General features: G+C 41.8%; 1 protein-coding gene across 1 annotated transcript in view; it reads right to left on the bottom strand.

The window, feature by feature from the left end:
* ADGRG6 (adhesion G protein-coupled receptor G6) overlaps positions 1-23,024 on the bottom strand; it is a 155,327-nt gene that overhangs the window by 11,015 nt on the left and 121,288 nt on the right. The window contains exons 18-23 of the mRNA XM_067542342.1: positions 22,759-22,865; positions 12,421-12,548; positions 10,844-11,112; positions 9,827-9,941; positions 8,955-9,238; positions 1,415-1,516 (exon numbers count right to left, since the gene is read on the bottom strand). Coding sequence (XP_067398443.1) covers positions 1,415-1,516; positions 8,955-9,238; positions 9,827-9,941; positions 10,844-11,112; positions 12,421-12,548; positions 22,759-22,865 — 1,005 coding nt within the window. The remainder of the gene's footprint in view (positions 1-1,414; positions 1,517-8,954; positions 9,239-9,826; positions 9,942-10,843; positions 11,113-12,420; positions 12,549-22,758; positions 22,866-23,024) is intronic.

The raw sequence follows: 23,024 nt of genomic DNA, 5'->3' as shown, positions 1-23,024 counted from the left end.
TTCATTTTAACCAGCTCATGTTTTAAAATCTTATTTGATTTGTACCATACTCTTCCAGATGCCAACAGTGTCAGCCTGTCCCTCCCTAACAAACCAGCCAGCAGGGAAGAGTTGGTAAATATGAGAAGTAATAACACCACATAAAGTACCACCACTGAAGTCCTTGAATCCTTCAAACTTTTATTGCTATCAGCCCCCAAAGGCCATCCAAGAGCAGTGTAAAAATCTGGAAATAATTTGGTCTGTCTGCAGGTTCCCATTCATGAGTTACAGCATGAAAGTTGGAAACTGATTGCATGAAATAGTCTGGAGGTCTGCTCAGAATTAATGTTTCTTTCCTAGTTCATGTTAGCCCTGATTTCAGGATTTTTTTAATATGAAATGGCAATATAAGGTGCAGCACAGTTTACACTGAGGATGCGTCACCTGCCGGCATTAAAGTAATTAGGAAAAAATGGCATTGCACTCAGTTGCTCATGTCTGTGTGGTAACACAGAACGCTCATTTACCCCAGGTGAAGCTCTGACCCTTGCTTTGTGAACAAGCATTATGTAAGCAAAAATGTAAAGCATCCGCATTGCTGCAACTCACTGCACATCTTTAGGTCAGGCAATGGATTTTTGGCTTAAACAGGAAAACTAATATTTATGAGAGTATGTACAAATATGGCATGTTAATGTGACTTGGGTGGAGCTATGCTGATTTACACCAGCTGAAGAACTGGTCCAATATTGTCAACAAATTGTGAAGTGGCTTTTGTGCTTGTGGAAGGCCTGAATCAATAGTTGTTTGCGATGGGCAGCAGCAGCAGCAACAAGTTCCCACAAGGGGTCCCCACATTGCCTATCACTTTGAGATCTTGTTTTTACAAAGGGACATCAATTTCTGGGCGGGCGCATGCCTCTTTCACTCTGCCCCTGGTAAATCTCTTCTGGCTAGTGTGGTCTCTATGGCTATAATATTGGTGTGGGGGGAGGGAGGAAAGAGCTGGAATGCACATAGGACACATGAGGCGTTGGAAGATCCCTTCCTCGGAGCAGTTCAGCATACGGCTCTTGTGAAGCACCTCCATGATGCCCTCCACATCAGTCTGATAGCCCACAGAATCATATGGCCTGGCACAAGTCCATCATACATAAGGGAAAGGGACTTTACAGCATTATAAAATTTATCAGCCAGCTTCACTGAAAAATTTAAAGAGAGGACTGGGGATTTTTGTATGGAGTGCTTTGTGAATAATCCTTGGGCAATCATTATTATAGAGATAAACTATGAATCATCATGTTCCTTACTCTTTCCACATCTGTAGCCTACACTGTGTTAAGTACAAAACACCACGCTGTATTTTTGGCCTTTTCCAGTCTTCTTCTGCACCTAAGAAATGGAGCCATGAAATGGGCATGCTCTTTTTTACCTGAGTTGTCGGCCAGTCGGAATCTGCCACAGCAGAGATGCCTCCTCCATTGTTTCTGAACATTTTCTTTCATAGCACAGTGGAATATAAATATAAATAAACCTGCGAGCAATGCAAACAAATTGAAAAATCAGAATTTTATTTGTATAAAATCTTAAGTAATGTTGGACTTTAAGGGAAAAAATGTTGTAAACATTCCAAAAACCACTATGAACTGGTCTTGGTCATTAACCTGCATCAGTGAGGTGTACAAGGTAAAAGGTGCTTGAGTCACTGAGTGCTTACCCATCCTCTAGATCTTGCACAACCATGACTTTCATTGACTTGAATGAGCATTTTGCACTCATAAACACTGCAAGATCATGACCGCAGAGCTAAGTATGGCAAGTATTCTATTGTGAGGGGGATTGTTCCTGTTGAACTCCTAGTGTTACAGGGCCAATTTTTTAAAATACTGGACATGGGAAGTCTCTGCACCAATAAAGTGCACCAAAAAAGATCATCAGTATGTGCAGAAATGTTTACTGAAAATGAATACGAAAATGGGGAAAATACATTTGTAAACTACTATGGAGGTGCCAAGTAGCCATTTCTACAGGTAATGGCCTGGTTTGTGCATACAATTGCTGTAAATGTGCCCAAAGATTTAGGTGCACACACCTGCAAACAGAATTTTTTTTGAATGCAGGTCTACACCCTCCAATTTTAGGAATGCAGCCCTGTGTTGCTAGTGCTGGTAAGAAGCTTTTAATCTGGGTTAATGGTACAAGTATAATAGTTCCATAGAGATACTCCAGTGATAATTTTGAAAACAGAGGCAGGAATTATAACATGATCCTGGCTCTTCGCGGGTAGGCGTTAGTTGTGGAATCTTCCATCTCTCTTTGGCTAGGAATGTGCTTGCTTAATTCTCATTAACTGAGGCTGAGCCAAGGTTGAACCTAAGGGCAAAATTCTAATGCCAGATCCATAAACAATTAATATCTGAAAAATGATTTAAGTGAGGTCTACTGCGGGCCAAAATGCTCAACTGGTGTTCTTTGGGGATTCTTCCTTTTCCTAATCATGCTTAACTCCATGTGCTCATGCCTACTGGGTTTTAGAGGGTGGAACAAGAAGACAGTGTGGGATTTGGAAAATATTGTTTTGAATAATAAAATAATCTTTGCTAGCAATGATGTCAGAATGTGGACACTGGTGCACTTCGGTGTGTGCATTTGGGAATGGACATGAGGCCTCTTTCTTAAAACATTGCCCAAAATGAACTCAGTGAGAACTAAAACCTGCTCGTTTTGTTATCTTGTGATGCTGGTTGAACAATGAAAAATGTTATTTGCAAATTATTTGATAGCTGACAAAAAAATTGTGAGAACTAAAGTTCAGGAAGTCCAAAAACCAATTAATACCTTAACTACTGAGTTTGTGAAGGCCTTACAAATTGAGTGATGGCATTGCTAATTGTCTGTCTTTCTTTATGTAAAACAGTAACTTTTGAATGCTGCATCTGATCAATTCCAAAGATCAAGAAAAGATCTAGCGACAAGGTGGCTGAGGTAATATCTTTTACTGGACCAACTTCTGTTGGTGAGAGAGACAATTACGACACCCACCTTCGCTCTCTAATATCCTGAGACCCACACAGCTACAACTACACTGCATAAAAGGAAAGTTCTAGGAATCAGTGGGCAGAACCCTGTTTTTGCAGAAAATCAGAAAACTGAAAAGGGAAAAAGTGTGGGTGCATGTATGTCAGCCATTTGATTAGCATAGCCACAGTTGCAATCACCTCTGCAGTTGTCTATAGATCAAATAACTGGTTGATTGCATCCATTAACTCCTTCCAGCATAACAATACTCCAGCTCATCTCTGCCCCTCCTCACAACAGAGCTTAACATGTTGACTCCATGCCTCCATGATTTATCACCCAGACAGAAAAAAGACAAATAACTAGGAGTGTGTTGGGGGGAGGGGAGTGACTAGGGAGAAATGGGAGTGTGCACACAGCCCCTGGCATGGGGAGGAAGAATGGGGGACCCTGATATCTAGGGAAGAGAAATGGTGGTGGGGGAAGAACCCTGATGTGTGTGGGAGATTATGGGAGGAGGGAATGTGGGCACCCACAGAGCTCCTGGCATGAGTGGGGGGAATTGGAGACTCAGGTATTAGGGAATGGGAAGGTCTGCATGCGCACACAACTTCTGGGAGGAAGAGATCGGGAAGTTGCAAGGAGTCCCTGAAATGAAGGGTGATGGGAGGGTGGTTCACAGGGAGCTTGTGGGATGGGATGGAAGGATGCAAGGAACCCCTGGTCTGTGTATAAACTCCATGAAGTACCACCCCCTAGTACTTTAAGTAATAGAAAGGGGCAAATGATGTATGAAGTGTTGTATCTGCATTTAGGCTCTGATGCAGTAACACACTTTAAGTATGTGCTTCACTTTAAGCACACGAGTAGCCCCGCTGAAATCAATAGGATTTTTCACATACTGAAAATTAACCTTGTATTTAAGTGCATTGCTGAACTAGGGGGCCTTAATTTACCCATTTGATTGTACCCAAAGCCCACTGAATTTAATGGATGTCTCCTACTCCATCTGCAGGAAGTGCTTTTCAGTGTATTTTAATGGTTTGTCCTGTGCACTATAAATTATTCCAACACTGGGACGTACACCAGTTCCCTGGAGAAACTATCCTACAGTCTAATGCATGTCACTATTAGGAAACATTTCCTGATATATATCTTAAATTTTCCATTGCTCAGTTTCATCCCATTACTCGCAGGTGCATGCCTCCAGCCTCAATGATTTTTTTTAATCTTCTCTGAATTTCCTCGACTTTATCAAATCTTTCTAGCGTGGAGATATCCCGAAATATAAGTAATATTCTAGTTCCAGACAGGCTGGTGTTTGATACAGGATTATCATCTCCCTGCTTCATGGTGTGATGCCTCTTTACAGACAGCCTAGGAGTTAAAATGCTGGCATCTTTTGCCATGATATTGCATTGCAAGCTCATGTTTAATTTGCTATCTGCTTTCATTCCTTGGGTTATTTCCCCTCCATTTCCTCTTTCCTTTATTGCTTTTAAAGTCTGCCTCGCTCACTGAAAAAGATCATTTTTCCTTAGAGGTTCTGAACTAGGGCTCAGTCCCGTAGGCGCATTTCACATAAGACCCTACTGAAGGCAATGTGAATTCTCTTCACAGAACACTTGCTGAATCAGACCTTTAACTTGCATTTTTTCAGTTTCATTTTATGTTCTTCCCATATAATCTCTCCTGGCCTTATGTGTTATTCATTGATACATTGCCTTATTCTTAATCAGAAGTAAATCATATCAGAATTTGGGGAGAAAAATATTTAAAACACCAGATTCAAACATCTTTTGGACATTTTGACTCACATTTTACCAATATTATGCTCCTCCCATGAAAGCTTAGTAAATCTCTTACAGCAGTAAATTTGTTTCACCTGTAGCAGATAGTATGAAATCCACACAGCACAAATGTCATGTGCTTTTCCATGAAGGAAATTACCTTTGCTGACCTTTGTAAAGATTTATTTTTATCTCTATATTTATTTGTTGGTGGGATGATATGCTCTCTATTAATGACATTCTTATAAAAGCTTGACATTAGTCCAGAATCAGATGCCAATCCCGGTGTCACAGTCTCGAAAGGCATCTGTAAGCACGGCAGAAAACATCCTACTGAAGAGGGTTGGGGCGAACACACAGCCCTGCTTGACTCCACTGGTGACTGGGAATGGTTTGGAAAACTCACTGTCATCCATAACGCGAGCGAGCATGCCAGCATGGAATTGCTGAATCATTGAGATGATTTCTCCAGAAAACCGAATTTTTCCATGATCTTCCAAAGGCCCTCCCGACTGACTGTATCAAATGCTTTTGTCAGATCAATGAAAGTCATATACAGGTGGGAGTTCTGTTCCAGGCATTTCTCCTGAAGTTGATGAGCTGCAAACACTATGTCTATGGTTCCACAATCTTTCCTGAAGCTACACTGATTCTCAGGCAGAGCCCTTGTTCAATCTGTTGCATTAGACAGGTCAGCAGAATTCTGATGAGAATTTTGCTGGCTATTGACAACAAGGAGATGCCGCAATAGTTGTTGCAGGATTGTTTGTTACCTTTCTGCTTGTACAAGTGAACAATGGATGCATCCTTCAACTACTGGGATATAGTTCCTTGAATACACATTGACTAGAAAAATTCAGTCAGTTTCAAAGCCATGTGCAGGTCTCCAGCCTTATAGACTTCTGCTGGTATAGCATCTGCTCCAGGTGCTTTACCATTTGACAGCAGGTAAATCACTTTTGCTGTTTCAGTCAGCATATCAGCAAGAGATCTATGTTGATATCAATCAATCAATTGCCACCTCGCTAATAGGTGATTGTTGATTGAGACTGTTGTTAAAGTGTTGTGTCCACCTTTGCAGTATCTTTTCTTTATCAGTGAACACTGTGGTGCCATCTATGCTCGTAGCATAGATTGTCCTCAGAGCATCATAGAAGTTCTTCATATCATTCCTGTCTGCATCGGACTGAATCTCATATGCCTTGTTGCTCAGCCATGAGTTTTTCATCTCTCTCTAAGTTTGCGTTGGACAATCCTCTTGATGCTGTTGAAGGCTGCTTTCTTAGGTGTTGAAGTGCTGTCCCCTAAACAGGCCTTATGGAGCTGATGTTTCCATCAGTCTTCTTATATCAGTACTATTTTCATCAACCCACTGAGGCTGTTGAATGAAGCTGAGTACACAGAGTCTCTAAAGGATTCCCAATTTTCCTTTACTGGAGTTGGCATCAGTTGTTACAAGTTGGTTGCACAGTTCTTTGACAAAAGCCTGTTTCGTGTTCTTCTGTTTCAATTTGGAGATACTAAGTTTTTTGGGTGCTTTTTTACCTTGTAGTCGTCTACTAGGATATATCCGGATATTCAGCCTGGAGTCTATGAGCCTGTGATCAGTCCAGCATTCTGCACTTCTCATGGCCTTTGTCACTCTAATATCCTGTCTGTCTCTTCTCCTGATGATGACATTATCAATGAGATGCCAGTGCTTGGAGCATGGATGCATCCAAGATGTCTTGTTATGGTTTGGCAGGCGGAAGACTGTACTGGGGATGAGGAGGTCCTGTTCAGTGCATTTCCTCAGCAGGAGGAGCCTGTTGCTGTTGCATTTCCTGAAGCCATTTTTTCCCATCACACCTGCCCAGGCCTGGTAATCTGCACCAATTCTAGCGTTGAAGTCACCAAGGATGTTGAGCTGATCTGCCTGCGGCACATCTGTGATAAGGGACCCCAGGTCTTCATAAAATTTGTCCTTGATTGCATTTGGGTTGATCATGGTGGGTGCATAGGTCCTGGTGATAGTTGCACATCTTTTCCCAAACAGTGGGAGTCTCATTAGCATGAGTTTATCATTCACACTCTTTGGGAAATTCATAAGCTTGCTGACTAGCTGTATTTTGATAGCAAACCCAACACCAGCTTCACATCACTCTTCTTTACTATGGTCACTCCAGAAAAGGTATAACTGGCTCCTTTTTCAGTGAGTTGTCCTTCTTCAGCTAAGCGAGTTTCACTCAAGGCTGATATGTGGATGTTACATCTGGCCAGTTCTCTACCAGCTAGTGCTGTTTTTCTCTCTGGTCTATCTGCTATTATGTAGTCCATTAATGTATGCACATGCCAAGTACCAATGGTGAGTGGTCTTTTTTACATTATTTGTCTTTTTGTTTGTTTTTCAACCACTGTAGCAGGATCCCCCATCAGCTGCAGTATGCTGACCAGGGTTAAGGTGAAGCAGACAATGTTTAGGACACCATTTATAGCCCCTTCCTCATACTATGGAGGTGAGCAGTATGATCCTAAATAGGACTGCTCAGTCACCCAGGGGGCTGCTGAATTCCACTGCTGCTTCAGTCCAGTGAAAAGTGACCCTATACCCAGAGCTGCCTGGGTGCAGATCTGCAGCTGCAGCTCCCAGTGTATCCGCATCATCTGCTTTACTGCTTGTCCATCACCACAGAACTTGAGGGAGAAACGAGTAGTTGATGTCATGGCTAGTGTGTGAACTGGATTTAAGCGAAAGTTGCGCAGAGTCTCCCTCGCTCTCTCACCCAGGCCTGTCTGAATCCAGTGGCACAACAATATCAAGATGTCTGGAGACAGGTCTGGATGCAGTGGAAGGCTATCAGGTCCTGTTGCACCTGAACTGATGCCCTAGGCTGTCCACAGAGCTCATACCATCCACCTTCACAGTCAGCGAGATAAGCATATCTGCTTGACCACCTGGTCCACCAGAGAAGACTTTCCAGAGGGAGCCAGTTGTAGCTCTCCACTCTGATCAACAGTCACAGGAAGTACTGTCTACTGTTACTTATGGTAGGAGGCGCAGCCTGACCTGTCTTGAGAAGTTTGGACTGCGCTTCGTCTGGAATGTCATCTCAGATCTGTTCACCCAGGGTGGCTCTACCAGGAGTACAAGACTTCAGATGATATAGTTCTGAGGGTCATTGGGACACACAAGCCTCTCAGAGCTTTTCAATGAGATGGGCAAGCCATGTCAGCTGAGCTACTGCCAAAGAAGATCTTTTATGGTGAGCTAAAGGAAAGCGCTCTCAGAAAGGCCAAAAGAAACATTTCAAAGTCTCCCTCAAATTATCCTTGAGGCATTTCATCATTGACCCAGAGTTGTGGGAAGATCTCACTCAGGATCGTTCTACATGGCGAAGTCTCATCCATACTGGAGCCACAGTCTATGAGCGGAGGAGAACTACTGTGATAGAGCAGAAGCGCCAGTAGCGTAAATGTCATACCAGCAGCATGTCCGCTGTTAATCAAGTAACCCATAGCAGCATTTCTTGTTCAGTGTGCCACAGGGAGTTCAAAGCTCAAATTGGCCTGATCAGCCACTCACGTATTCACAGAAACCAAACCAATCAGTGATGTCATGGTCATCTTCGAACTCAAAAGGTGAACAACCACAACTGGTTTTTTTGTAGTGCAGGGGATTCTGATGCTGGCTGGTGCATGCACAAATTTGCTTGAATTTAAATTACTTTAAATATCAGTGGCATAATTCTATAATTTATGATGCACAATAACTTGATTACAGTTTACAGAATTTTCCACAATTGAAGGATAAACTACGCTGAAAAAATAAAATCCCCAGATCTTCAATAAATGAAACAGACCCTGAACAGACTGCTGTAGTCAGTCACTGGTGTTTCTTTTAACTGTCAGCAGTACAAAAGCAGGGCTGGTGGACTTAGAGAATGTTGCAAGCATTAATTAATTAAGCCTTGCGATAGCCATGTGAGGTAGGCCTTATTATTTTACAGATGGGAAATGAAGCATGGAGAGAATTAAGTGCCCCATGTTTACACGGTGAGTTAGTGCCAATGACAGATCCTAAGAAACCTGGTTCTGAGTCTCCTGGTCAAACCACTAGAGGTACTCGCTCCCATAACATTAGCAGCTGAATCCTTGCTTTATTTATTGAAATGGAATTAATCTTACCTTGTAATGAATTGAATATTGAGAAGAGGTACGTGAAAGGGAGGTACAAGGGGCCCCAGGCAAAAAAGGCAAAACCCCATGTCATGCCCAACAGGAAGGTCAGGCTGACCACGCTACGAAGATTCCTCAGGACCTCTTCCCGCAGGGTCCGATTGCTTCTTTTCCCATTCCTCCCGCAAATCTGCACCATCACCACCACGAACATCGCTATGTTCATAAGAAACATGATTCCAAAATAACCAGCACAAGTCACGTAAAAGACAACGTCATCCTTGATCCAGCAGCTGTTTTGAAAAACAAAACAAAATATACAGTCATTCTTTAGATACTAAAAACTATGTTCCTCTTTAGTTGTTTAAATAGATAATATGATAAGATGGAGTTAGTGAGAAAATAAGCTTCTCTGAGATTGTTGTTGGGAATGTCTACATAAAAATGTGGCAGACATGTGCTAGGTGGCTTACGTTGTGAAAAGGTTGTTTCATTTACAAAGGAAACATGATTGTTAAGCAACCTCTTCCTCCCTTCCCCCCTAAAAAAATCTTTCGTTTCCATCAAAAAGTGAAAAATTTAAGACAAAACCAATCACAGTATTTTTATTTTTGTGAAGCAGCAAAGCTATGGGTTATTCACTTTCAGCAGCACAGGGATATTTTTTACATGGCTTTTGTAATGTAGGATTTCTTCCAACTTTCTCATAGCTTTTATAAGGCTTCAGAAGCAAATAATGTGGAAGATAATGATCATGCCCTCTTCTTGTTCTTTAGCTCGAAACTTTATGAGACCATTAATGATTGCCAGCTGGGCCACTCCCAAATCCTTTGCAAAATGCACACACAGAACTGTAACAGATTAAAAAAAAAAAGACTTACAAATCATCTCCTCCTTTCTCTTTAGCATCTCTGCCATATAAAACTTTGCCATAGACACGACTTGCATTTGTGTTTGTGCTTGCTAACACAATTGCTACCACTAGAGCAGGTAAACCTGTAATACAAGAGAAAGCTATTGTATTTTTGTTTTCAAATCCCAAAGCATCTGAAACCTCCAGACAAAGCTGAATTATTGATGATCACAAGAGCTGAAAATGCTTCCTTCAGTGTAGAGTATCTTAAGTAGCCATATAATTCCAGATCTGCCCATGTCATACCACAGCATGGAAGAACAATATCAAATAAATGATTTCTCACAAATTAGATACACTTCAAATCTCCATCTAAGGATCTCAAAGTGCTTTAAAAGCATTAATGAATTAAGGAATAAATAATACTATTACACCTGGAGTCAGTTTCCTTGACCATTCAATCCTTGTCTTCTCTGCTGAGACTGCCAGAAAGAGCACCAGTCACGAGGCTTACTTTTACTACACGGAACCTGGTTTTGTGTTGCTCTTTTTTATTTTAAATACAACAAATGCATTCAGCCAGCATGTCTGGCAGAAGCCAAAGGTTCTGATATAGAAAAAAAAATGAAAAAGAAAAGCCTTGTTTCATGAATCCTACTGATATTTTTCAGTAATTCATTTTACTTGTGGTTAAGGCACTGGACAGAGGCTCAGTAAATCTTGGTTTGATTCCTTTTGACATTTATTTTCAAAATGTAGCGAAGCTTGCTAAAACAAACAAACCAAAGCGTACAAAACGTAAAACAACCCCGAGAAAAACTGGAAAAAATTTCATTGCATTCAATTTCATTAAACATTTTGTTCAACCTGACATTTTTGTTCCCCAAATTTTTCGGTTTCGCCACTGAACCAATTATTAGCTCAGCTCTAATGTTTATAGAGTGCTTAGCACAATGGGATTCTAACCTCAGTTGGGGCCACTTGGTATTGCCAGAATACACAGTAATACATAATAATTTGAAAATATACATCTTCTCCCACGTACCCCAGCCAATGATGCAGAATTTCAGTATGTATCGCCTTATATAGGTGTTAAACACTTTTACTAGAGCAATGTACATGTGGACTGCTTCCAATCCCATCCACGTAAAGGTGGCCAGAAGGAAAAAGTGCAGAAGGGCAGCAACGGCTATGCATAGGCCTTCTATGTTGAATGATGCAATCCAACCATCAAGCAGGAAGAGTAGGTTAAGAAAGAGCAGGGCTGTGCTCAAGTTCATTAAGATTTTGGAGGGGTAATCTCTTCGTAACTTCCTAGAGAGACAAAAACAGAGGCATATATTAAGTAGCCAAAATGTTCTGAGGTATTTACAGCAGCTGGTGTTACCAATTTACAAAGGAAATAAGGAGCAATGGTCTCTTCTTGATAATAAACTGATGTAGCAATAAGGCATGATGGGATGTACTTTAATGGGCTATTGTTGAAATTCTCTGCTGCATTTCTTAGGAAGAGAACCACAGCTATTCTTGACCAGAAGCAATGGCTCATTAAAAAATGACCTTACTGTCATTATAGTAGGTATCTAATTTACTATGTGTATATAAAAAACCCTTCAAATTTCATTTTAAAACATGTGTTTTGTGTTTCATTGAATAACGTAGACAAATTGAAGGAAAAAGCTTTAAAAATGTAGTATTGACCAAAAGCTAATTTCCAATGTAAAAAAAAAAAGACCTTCATTTTTTTTAATGGGACATAGTCCACCACGGATTCTCATTCTCTGTGGTTTGTAAAATCTTAATGAACTTAAAAATCAAACGAATTTTCCTTCCAACTATTGCATACTACAGTTCATGTACTGGAAACCTACCCAGCAAATTATGTCCTCTTTGGACCACAGCATTATACCGTAGGGTTTGTACAGAATTCAGTAATTGGTGGTACATGGGGTACTTTTTAAGAGCCTCATAGAGTGCCCCACTGTATAATCCCATCTTTTATAAACCATCCTGTCCGGTTACAGCAGGATTATTCATGAGATTGTGCGGCTGTAAACTGACAAAACTTCACTTCACCTCCCCTTCCCATCTTCCCCAGCACTGTGTCCCTGCACAGTCCCCTTGTCTCTGAGCCATCCTGCCATTTCCGTAGGATGTTTTCAGAATAGTTGTGGTAGATGGCATATCTTCATTTCACTTCCCCTCTCTACTGAAAGTCTCCAGCCTGAAATGGCAGGATTTTTCCTGTTATATTTAGGAACTGTGAGGCCTAAATAGGGAGTTTAAAAAAAAGACTGAGCAACATGTTGGTAGATTTTTAAAATATATAAATGTTTAGAATCTGGAGGATATATTATGCCCCTTGAGAAGATTATTTGGGACCAGGATTCTGCTAGTTTGCCTGGCCTGAGCAGCACAAAATGGCCCAACTAGGAAGAGAGAATCTGTGCTTGGGTCTCTTTGCAAGAAACACTCTATGTGTAACAGAGGAGCACAATGCTGTTCCTTCACTTTTGGTGAGACACATGGATGCACGCCCCCAATCAAACAAAAAATCCTGGTCTGCGCTTATTTTATTACAAATAATTGTTCTGAATTGTTTTTGACAGCACAAATACTTACTCAAAAGCAATATATGTCAGAAGAGTTGCAGCTGAAAATATGGCAGATATTCCACAACCAATGTAGGTGATAAAGGTGAGAGCTTTGGTATTTTGTGGATCTATTTGTGAAGCAGTTCCCTGAAGGTCCTACATGAGAGAAGAGAAAGAGGCTTAAGTGGCTGCAAACTCCTTTTTTATGAGCATGATAAGTCAAGCAAAAATTCAAGAACACTTTGGCAATATCTACATAATTCAAATGCTAGGATTTAAGTTTTCGAATATTTAGTATATAGTTGTCATACCTCTGACTTCCTTCCACATCCCTTGAAAACATTGTGCAATAAGTATTGTTATGGCTGGGATCAGCAGAAAACATTGTGCCATAAGAGAAGGTTACTTCCTGTAATTGGAGGTTCTTTAACATGTGAGGTTCCTAGCTGTATTCCACTGAGGGTTATGCCTGGAGTCAGAGAATTTGAAGAAATAGTGCCTGTTGGTCCGCACATATGCTCTGCTTGCCTCATGCTTCTGTCCCAGAAGCTAAAGGGTGGGTGGACTGACCACGTCTCCTGTTCCTTTTCCACTGTGAATCCAGCAGATCCATAGCAGAGGAGAAGGAGGATGGGAAGTGGAATACAGTAGAGACTACAGATGTCAAAGAACCTCCAGTTACAGGTAAGTAAGTAATCTCCTCCTCTTTTTTATCTTTTAATCTTTTAATCCTCTTGATTAACAAGCAGTATCTAAGGTAGAGGAGGGTGAGAGAATGAGGATGCAATAGTAATACAGAGGACCACCATGCCATGTCTTGACTAAGTCATAATGCATAGCAAAGGTGTGTACAGAACTCCATGTGGTCGCTCTACATATGTCAATTAGCGGCACATTCTGATGGAAGACTGAGGTTGAAGCCTGAGCCCTCATGGAGTGAGCTCATATCCCTGTAAGGGGAGGCAGACCTGACAATGGTAGCAGAATTTGATACACTCCGAAATCCATTTGGAGATTCTCTGGGTGGAGATGGCCTGTCCCATGAGTCTCTCTGCTATTGCAATAAATAGTCTAGAGGACTTCCTGATTGGTTAAATTCTCTGCAGCTAGAAGGCCAGAGTTGTTAAACATAGAGGGAATAGAGTTGATGTCCCTCTGCAGATGAATGTGGTTTCAGGAAGAAAACAGGTAAGCAAATGGATGATTGATGTGCAATTGAGAAACCACCTTTGGTAAGAACTTACAGGGTAGTTGTGGGGAGACTTTATCTCTCTGGAAAACCGTGGGTCCACCATCATAGCACCAAGTTCACCAACTCTTCTTGTGGAAGTGATAGCAACAAGGAAGGTGACTTCCATGGAAAGGAGGAACATAGAGCACGATGCTAAAGGTTCAAAGAGGGGCTTTGTTAGCAAAGAGAGAACAAGATTCAGATCCCTTTGAGGAGTTATCATTTGGATAGGTGGGAAGGTGCTGATAAGCCCCTTCCATAATGTAGGGTGTGTAAAGAAAGAGAAACCTTCCACTGGAGGGTGTAACGCACTAATTGCTATCAGGTGTACTTTCAAGGAACTGATGGCGAGACCTGATGACTTCAGTGACAGAACATAATCCAGCATAAGGGGGAGCCCTGCTCATTCTGGTAAAACACCTTTTTGTTGACCCCATGATGAAAAACATCAACAGTTGGCCTGATAACAACGATTGGTGGAGTCTTTCCTACTTCTAGAAAGGATGTCCTATACAGATGAAGATCACATTTATTCTAAGGCAGATGACCATCCAAATACCACGCTTGGAGGTGTAGTACATGTGGACTAGGATGTCTGATCTTGCCTTTGCAGTGGGTCAGCATATCTGGGCAGATGGGGATGGGAATCGTGGGTGGGAAGACATGCAGAGAAGATTGGGGAACCAGAATTGTCTGGGCCAGCACCAATTCCAGAGATTGATTGCCTCTGTGCATAGTCTCTGTTTGTTGATGTAAAAATCAGTGGTGGTGTTATCTGACATGACAAGAACATGATGGAAGCACATGAAGGGAAGGAAGGATTGGCATGCTCTTCTTACAGCTCGGTGCTCCAGGATGTTTGTGAGCATCCTGGATTTTTTGGGAGTTCGTGCTCTTTGAGCCATGTGGTCATCGAGGTGAGCCCACCAGCCTACCCGGGATGCGTCAGTGATAATCATCTTGTCTGGAGGCAAAGGAAAGAAAGGGAACCCCCATACATACATGACGTGGGTCCACCACTGTAGGGATAGTAGCACCTTGGTAGGGACTGTCAGCATGGAAGCCATGGAGTGACGGTTTGGCAAGTAAACGGACTGGAGCCATATCTGGAGGCAGCAAAGGTGGAGTTGTGCGAAGGAGATCACGCAGGTACATGAAGCCATGTAGCTGAGGAAGGACAGGCAAGTCCTTACTAGTACATATGGATTGTTTATGATGTGAGTTATGACATTGTTTATCGCCTGGAACCTGTCCGCTCATAAGTAAGCTTATGCTGTGACTGAATTTACTGTAGTCCTTATGAAGTCCAGAGACTGCATGGGCTCTCGGATCGATTTCTCAATGTTAATGCTGACTCCGAAGAAAGAAAGAAGATTAAGTAACATGGAGATTGCTGTGAGGGCTTCTTGCCTGGAGCTTGTGGTTAGGAGCCAATCATCGAGATATGGAAACACAAGGACACCATAACATCTGATATAGGCTGCTATGACAGAAAAAACTATGGTGAAGTCTCTGGGAGTGGTGGATTTCCCAAAGGGGAGTGCTCTGTACTGGAAATGGTGGATGCTCACTGTGAATCTCAGAAAATGTTTGTGGGCTAGATGAATATTGATATGAAAATAAGCGCCCTTTATATTGAAAGCTGTAAACCATATGCCTTTCTCTAAGGATAGGATTATCTCTGTCAGCGTGTCCATACAAAACCTGAGCTTGTGGATGAAATGATTGAGGTACCAGAGATTGAGGATTGGTCTCCATCCGCCTTTCTTCTTTGGTATCAGGAAATAAGTTGAGCGGAATCCTATTCCCTGATACTCTGGGGGAATGTGTTCTATTGCTCCCTATTGTAACAAGGAGTTCACCTTTTGGGCGAGAATGGTGTCATGAGAGTGGTCTCTGAAGGAGGATGGAAAAGGGGTGTCTTTGAGGAGGTAGCGTGATAAACTCGATCATCTAGCCACGGTGGATGATGTTCAACACCCATTTATCGATTGTTCTTACACTCCAGCTGTGGGAAAAGAGTGCTAAACAATCCCCAAAAGGAGCAGGAGAGTTGTGAGATGGTAGGCGTAGAGGTTGGTGGCACTCGGGCTCACATCAGAAATACCTCTTGGCTGGAGGTTGCAGCTGTGACATCAAAGCTTGCGAAGGGGGCCCCTCTGTGTCTTTTGGCATTTTCTTGTTGGCTCATAAGGTCTCTGAGAGTAGAACTGAGGAGACCCATAGCGTTGAATAGGTTTGGCAGTGAAATTTTTGCTTCGGGACAGGAGTGTAGATGTCCAGAGAGCAAAGGGTGGCCTTGGAATTCTTGAGCACATGCAACAATTCATCCATCTTCTGAGTATGAAGATGGGCTTTATCAAAAGGTAGGTCTTCAATAGTGTTTCTACCAAGGAAACCCCAGAAGAATGGAGCCAACGCTCCCTACTCATGACTATGGCCATAGCCATGGGCCTGGAGGAGGTATCTGCTGCATCCACTGCTGTCTGGAGATCCATTCTGGCCTCCAGCTTCCCTTCTTCAATAAGCACCCCAAAAGGAGCCTGATTGTGTTGTGGCAGGTGATCAATAAATTCCTCAAATTTACTGTAATTGCCAAACAGTACAGTCTGAAAATAAATGGCAGTGATAAATTCCTTTTCTGAGGGCTTGTCTTCACTTAAAATGCTACAGCAGCACAGTTGCACCATTGCAGCAGGTAATCCACTTCCCTCAGAGGTGGTAGCTAGGTCAACAGAAGAATGCTTCCATTGACCTAGTGTTGTGTACACTGTGTACAACTTTTCAAACCCCTGAGCGATGCTCTAATTTTCTAGAGTAGAGCAGGCCTGAGAATAAGAAACACTACAGCATCTCTGTGATGTAACCATTAGCAAATGCTCACATTTAAGGTGATTATTGTTACGGTTATTGTTTGATAGGCCCTTTACAAAAATAGCTAGCAAAAGGGTTTTTTAAACTCTAAAAATATGCCATTCTTAAAAAAGGGAAATGCAAAATGTGCCTGCAGTTGTCAATTCCTGTGTGCCTGTGTCAGACACTTGTAAGACAGTTTATTGAAATCCAGAGAACATCCTGTGAAAGTAACTAAATATCTGTGTGTAAATTCAAGGAGGATTCTTAAACCAAAAAGCATGTAAAAAATCTTCCATTGGAGCACAGCCAAAATTCAGAAGACTTCCTTCTCGCTTCTTAATGCCACATAAACATTTAGAGTAGGAGAAGGGATACATTGAACATATCCTAAAGAAAGTTCAAACTTCCCCTATAAGCATGAGAAGCTAGAATATTAGTCTGCAAAAGGACAAAAAGGCTCATGACATTTTTCCTATTTAAATTCAATCAAGATGTGAGGAAAAAACTATATTATGAGTGTCAGGGGAGCCAAATTTTAAACTATATGGCTCCTGGTGCCATAAATCATCTGCAAGGAAAAGATTTTCCTGTTTCCCCTCATTTTCTCTCTTGGTATTTCAAATATTTATTATTTTTCTTTTAAAAATATCCTAGTTAAACTGGTTAAATCGAAACACATGTACCTGCATGAGTAGCAAACATCCTCCTTGGAAGAATGTTTCTAGAGCCAAGGAATGTTAATGTTAGAGAGAGAGCCTCAGTATAGTGCAAAACTGAGCATGGTTGCTAAGGATGTGGGAACCCAGAGAAGATGGGGAATTTCAAAAAACCATCAGCCTTTCAGAAAGGATTGCATAATTCCATACTTTTCCTTTTTCTATTTTTTCTTTTAGAAACATTTAGATTCACCTCATTGATCCAAGGCTATGCAAATTCCTGGGGGCAACAGCACCCCAAGGGAAGGTAAACCGAATTTGTTATGAAGCCCTCCCCTGATGGTTCTGCAAAAGAGGCTGCAGTAGAGGGTATTGTTCAAGGTACCGGGGGGTTGTGAGTGATGAAACAGTGCATCCTCCTGGCATTCTGCCTATACCCTCTTCTAACCAATGCCATCCAGTTTGGAAGCTGTGCTGCAGGCCCCTGGAAGAGCAGAATGTATAGGTAATTTGCACCATCACAAGTTCCCTATGGATGGACTTTCTTCTAGTAAAGGCCTTGCACCCTGGAATACACTGACTGAGATTAGTACATCACAGAACTGAATCAAGCCCATCTACAGAACATAGCAAATAAAGATTTTTTTCCCTAACTACTTTGATTAATTTATATCTTTTGACATTAAAAATATAAATATAAATCTCTTCAAATCTGCAGACTGTTGACTCTCAGGATGGGATTTCGTTGTGCTCTTTGGCCGTGACTTTTCCTCTTCAGTGGCATTTCTACCTGATTGCAGGACATGTATTTTCCCCTTTCTTTTTCTCTTCCAAATACTAGGGTCTTCTCTTTGTATCTATCTTTCTACATCAGAGTTTCATTTCTCTCTCTCTCTCTCTCTCCCTCTCTAATCTCACAGTATTTTCTCTTACTTTTTCTGCTCTCATAATCCTACATCTCCCCACTCCTCTCTATCTCTGTTTAACACTGGCTTTCATCATAGTCTGTAAATTTCCCTCTCTTCTGCAATCTTCTCAGCCTCTCTGGAGACAGAGCCATTAATTCCCAGTGCCAGGTTCTCCTTCCCTTGAGCAGTCCTGAAACCCTCTGCCACAGCTGTCCTTGGCACATTGCTTTTCTCCACCCTATCTCCTTTGTCTAAACCTGTCTTCTGGAGACCCATCAATTGCATCTGGTCTTTCATGATCCTAAACACCACAAATAATTTTAGTTGGATTGTGCCCTTAACAGGAATTACTGAAGTGATTGTTACTTAGGACTTCAGCTGACTGACCCAACCCTTGGATCACCTTTTACTGGCTATGAATAAATTGAAACATAAAGTCAAATTATGCTTGTCATTTTCGGCATTTCTTGGAGTGCCTCTTTGCTGATGTCAGAGGTTCAGCAGCAATGAGATGGCAGTTGGGTGGCAGTGACCACAAGGCTTCCCTTTGCCTAGTATTTAATACATTATGGCTCTTTCACTCTTCAGTCTGTAGTGTCTTCAGGATCTTATCCATCACATATTTGCTTCAAAATCAATTTTTTTTTCCACTTCAGAACTGGCAAGGTATGCCTTTGAAATCTGGTTTACTTCCACGAGATAATAGCCTTCTATTGGATCCAAGCTTGACCACCACCACTCTAGCTCAGAGTTGTATCACAGCCCAAAGTATATTATTACTTATTATGTGTTGTGATAGCACCCATGGGACCCGGCCAGAAACAAGAGTCATTGTGCTATGTTCTTTTCAGGATTAGTTGTGGAGCATGTGACCTGTCCGTGCCCAGGGTAGCCACCTGAGAATGCCAAGATCAGGGCAGGCTGTAAACGGAGAGCAGATTCTCCCAGCTCTGGTGAGTGACACTAAGGTCAGACTTCCCAACCAGCCACAAACTGCTTCTGATTTCCTACACTGGTTACCAAGAAGTCAGTATTTAAATATACACAGCCCCCTCTATTGCATTCCAGTCTCTGGCTCCCCCCCAGCCCGCATATTTTGGAATACAGATACACCAACTGTATCTATAACTTCCCTTGCATACATAATACATGAACATAAGTATTATCATCTTATTCAGCACAATATATCCTTTCTATCAATACCAGACATGACATATCTTACATGAACTATTATGATTTTGACATATCAAGGTTACCAATACAATAAATGCCCCCGCCCCGATCCAGCCAGCTTGACACCCCCAACATGAGACTGGTGTAGAAGGGAGTAATCAGAGCTCCTGAATACACCTTAAGGGTCCCCCTTATCCAGCCAGTGTGACGCCCCCCCACGCAAAATTGATGCAGGAAGGAGTGTCCCTGGAACTGAATGCATCACAGGAACTTTCCCCTTTTAGTTTTTTAATATGCTTCAAGTGTTTTACAAAGCATCAGGCACATAGTACATTTTTACAATTCTTAGCATTAGCAACAAATTTACAAGACTTAACATTTGCTCTAATATTAACAGTAAAATCATGTTTAGCATGGCTAAACAGGCTTTTTTTTGTAAGGTTCATTATGGAGGTAACAATGTTATTCAATTTTTTACAAACATTTGTAAGGTTTAGTTAGCTTAATAGTGGGTTCTTGGTGCATAATCTATGCTCCTCTTATGTGATTGTGCAAGCTTTCTTTAAACTGTGACACATACCCCCCATTGGTTGTTCAGTTGCCTTTACATTACCCTCCTGCTAGGGCTAGGCTTTGGGCCCCCACTTTGGCCCCCTCTAAAGAAACATTTTCTTGTTGAGCCCTAACAAACTCATTCTGAATGTTACTCCAATGCCAAGCCATTCCAGGCACACTCAACTCACTTTCAGCTGGCCCCACCCGAGAGGAATTTTCCTTGCTAACAGTTATGGGTAGCTCTTTCCTCCTGTCAGGCAGGTAATTTGCATTAACACACACATTAGCCAATTCACTGGTTTTCAAATCCTTAACTGCCCTCCATTTCAAGTCTGGACTTGGTTTTAAAGAGATATTAACCATTTTCACTAGCCCCTCATAAACAGGGTTCAGCACAGGCACTTGACTACAGGGTTTTAAGCTTTCTAATAATTTCCACTTCATTTGGAACCTTTTCCAAGGTATCCAAACTGGACTTTTCTAAGACAAAACCTGCAAATCCATTCACATGTGAAAAGCTCTGGCCATCAGAAACTGAACCAAGTCTCTTAACATATAAACTATTGCTTGCTACAGGCAGTGACACATCCTGGGCTAATTTAACCAATTCACTTCCACACCCCTCAGTTTCAGCAAACCGCTTGCAAAAGCTACTAAGAGGTTTTATTTCTTCAGGAGCAGTTTTAGGCAACAATCCATTTCCCACAGAAATGTCCCTTCCCTCTTCAGCTAGAGGCTGCTCTAAAGAAACCTTTTCCTGAGCCCTAACAGAGTCCTTCTGGGCTTTAGTTAAGTCCAGAACCAACTGACAAATCCTCCAAACTTTTGGAGACTGGGGTAGCTCCCTCCATGGGCAAGTCATTACCCCCAACAGACACAGGTTTAGGAACACTTCCTTCCTGGGTCTTAATACTTTCTGTCTTCTCCACAGACAGAACACTGGAGATTTTTTTCTCCCCCAGCAGATAAACTGTTTTTCTGAACATACAAGCTGCTATTTTCCACAATCCCAAGGCTAGAGACACGCTCTTCCTTGTCACAGCATATCTGGCTAGACACAGACAATTGCTTACAGTCATGCACCCCCCCTTCACAAATTTCCCCCTTGATTACCAGTAACACAGGAAACTTACATTTATACTCCCTCTGGGACTGGGTGACATTAACTTGGTTACATATATTTACCATATCAATATTAAACACATCAAAATCACTATAAACTGGGAAGAGTTTCTCCCAATCGCTGTTAAGAGAAGCTAGGCTTCCAGAAAGATACAGTTTTTGCTTTTTCAGGATCTGGAGTTGGATTCTGGCTTTTTCCATCCGTTCGTGATGAGCCTTTTCTTCAGCAGCATACAGCTCCATCTGTCTTCAATGAGCCCTCTCCAGTTCATTCATCCTTTGGATTTCACGTTTATATTTGGAAATTCTTGCCTCAGCTTCTAGTTTCAGCCTTCTGAGTTCCTCCTCATCTTTTCTTTTTATCTCAGCCATTTTTCTCTCATGCTGAAGATGCTGTCTCTCTTTTCAGGCTTGCAGCTTGATTGTTTTATCTGATTGTGAATCACTCATCTTAACTAGCTTTAATCTTTAACACTCTGCATTTCAAATTTTAAAATTTGGAATAGCGTGAGGTTCTGATCCAAAACCTAACTGTTCTGGTTCTGTGGATCCTGCCGACTACGCCACTGTGACCTGTCCGTGCCCAGGGTAGCCACCTGAGAATGCCAAGATCAGGGCAGGCTGTAAACGGAGAGCAGATTCTTCCAGCGCTGGTGAGTGACACTAAGGTCAGACTTCCCAATCAGCCACAAACTGCTTTTGATTTCCCACACCGGTTACCAAGAAGTCAGTATTTAAATATACACAGCCCCCTCTATTGCATTCCAGTCTCTGGCTCCCAATCAGCCACTAGGTCCAGTAAAGAGACCAGTTACTTAAACTCTCTGCTCTTTACTAAAAAGGTTCCCTCTGACCCCAAAGAGTCAGCCACAGTACCAGTTCAATATAAGTTTGGATCTTACCCAAAATACCACGCTGCCAGCCAATCCTTTAGTAACTAAAAGTAAAGGTTTATTGGAAAAAGAAAGAAAGAAACTATGAGAGAAATGTTAAAGGATTAAAGCAATCAGATACATACAAATGATTGAAAATCCATATACATCAGGTTTCAAGAAAATTTGTGGAGTTGCAGGCTTGTATAGTTCCTCTGGTATACATCCAGTACCTGGATGGGTCTTAATCCTTTGATTCAGCTGCAGATGAGTTGATCCAGAGGTAAGTTGGTAAGTCTCTGTGGCTGAATAGGATTCAAAGACAAACTGGTTTCCCAGGCCACTGCCTTATATACCCTCTGGTTCAGGCCATGCGGTTTTGTGGAATCTTATAGGAACCACACTGGAGTCTAGAGTCACATGGGCCGATCCTGGTGAATCCTCAGGTATGCCCCCAGTCTCTTCTCAGCCCCCCCTTGCACCTGTAAAGGCTTTGATGGGCCATCAAGCAGGCCATTGTTCTGCTGCCACTCTGTTTGGGGCGTTTTCCAGCCTGCAGCATCTGTAAAGTTTTCGATGGGCCATTAAGCAGGCTTTTGTTCTGCTGACACGCTGTCTGGGGCACCCTGCAGCCCGCATATTTTGGAATACAGATACACCAACTGTATCTATAACTTCCCTTGCATACATAATACATGAACATAAGTATTATCATCTTATTCAGCACAATATATTCTTTCTATCAATACCAGATATGACATATCTTACATGAACTATTATGATTTTGATATATCAAGGTTACCAATACAATAAATGCCTCTCCCCCCCGATCCAGCCAGCATGATGGGGCAATTTTTATTTTAGGGAAGGTTCCTGTGTAATACTGCAGCTCTGCATCTATATCTTTATTGGAGACCCTTTTCCTGCCTCCATCCCCCTTCCAAAACAAAATCATTATAGTGTGGTTTCAGCAAACAATGAAGGTTCACTTACCATTAGCACCCCAAAGTGTGTGAGGTGATTGCATAAGCAAACTGTCTCATTCTCGTTTGATTCTGCTTGCGCAATGCAGCCTGTAGAGTTCCAACCACCATTCCCATCTACAGAAATCAAGCAATACAGACATTTACAACAACGTCAAACAAAACCCATAAATCCATTGCACAATTTCTTTGGCAGCCTTCTAGAGTCCCTATATGAAATCTAGTCTACTTTCAAGTATCAAAACCCCATTGAATAAATCAAATCCAGTAATACGA

This window comes from Emydura macquarii, unplaced genomic scaffold, assembly GCF_026122565.2.
Source record: "Emydura macquarii macquarii isolate MOO-44397 ecotype Brisbane River unplaced genomic scaffold, CSIRO-AGI_Emac_v2 contig_705, whole genome shotgun sequence".
Taxonomy (NCBI): domain Eukaryota; kingdom Metazoa; phylum Chordata; order Testudines; family Chelidae; genus Emydura; species Emydura macquarii.
The sequence above is the reverse complement of the archived record's forward strand: the minus strand, read 5'-3'. Positions and strand labels throughout refer to the sequence as shown.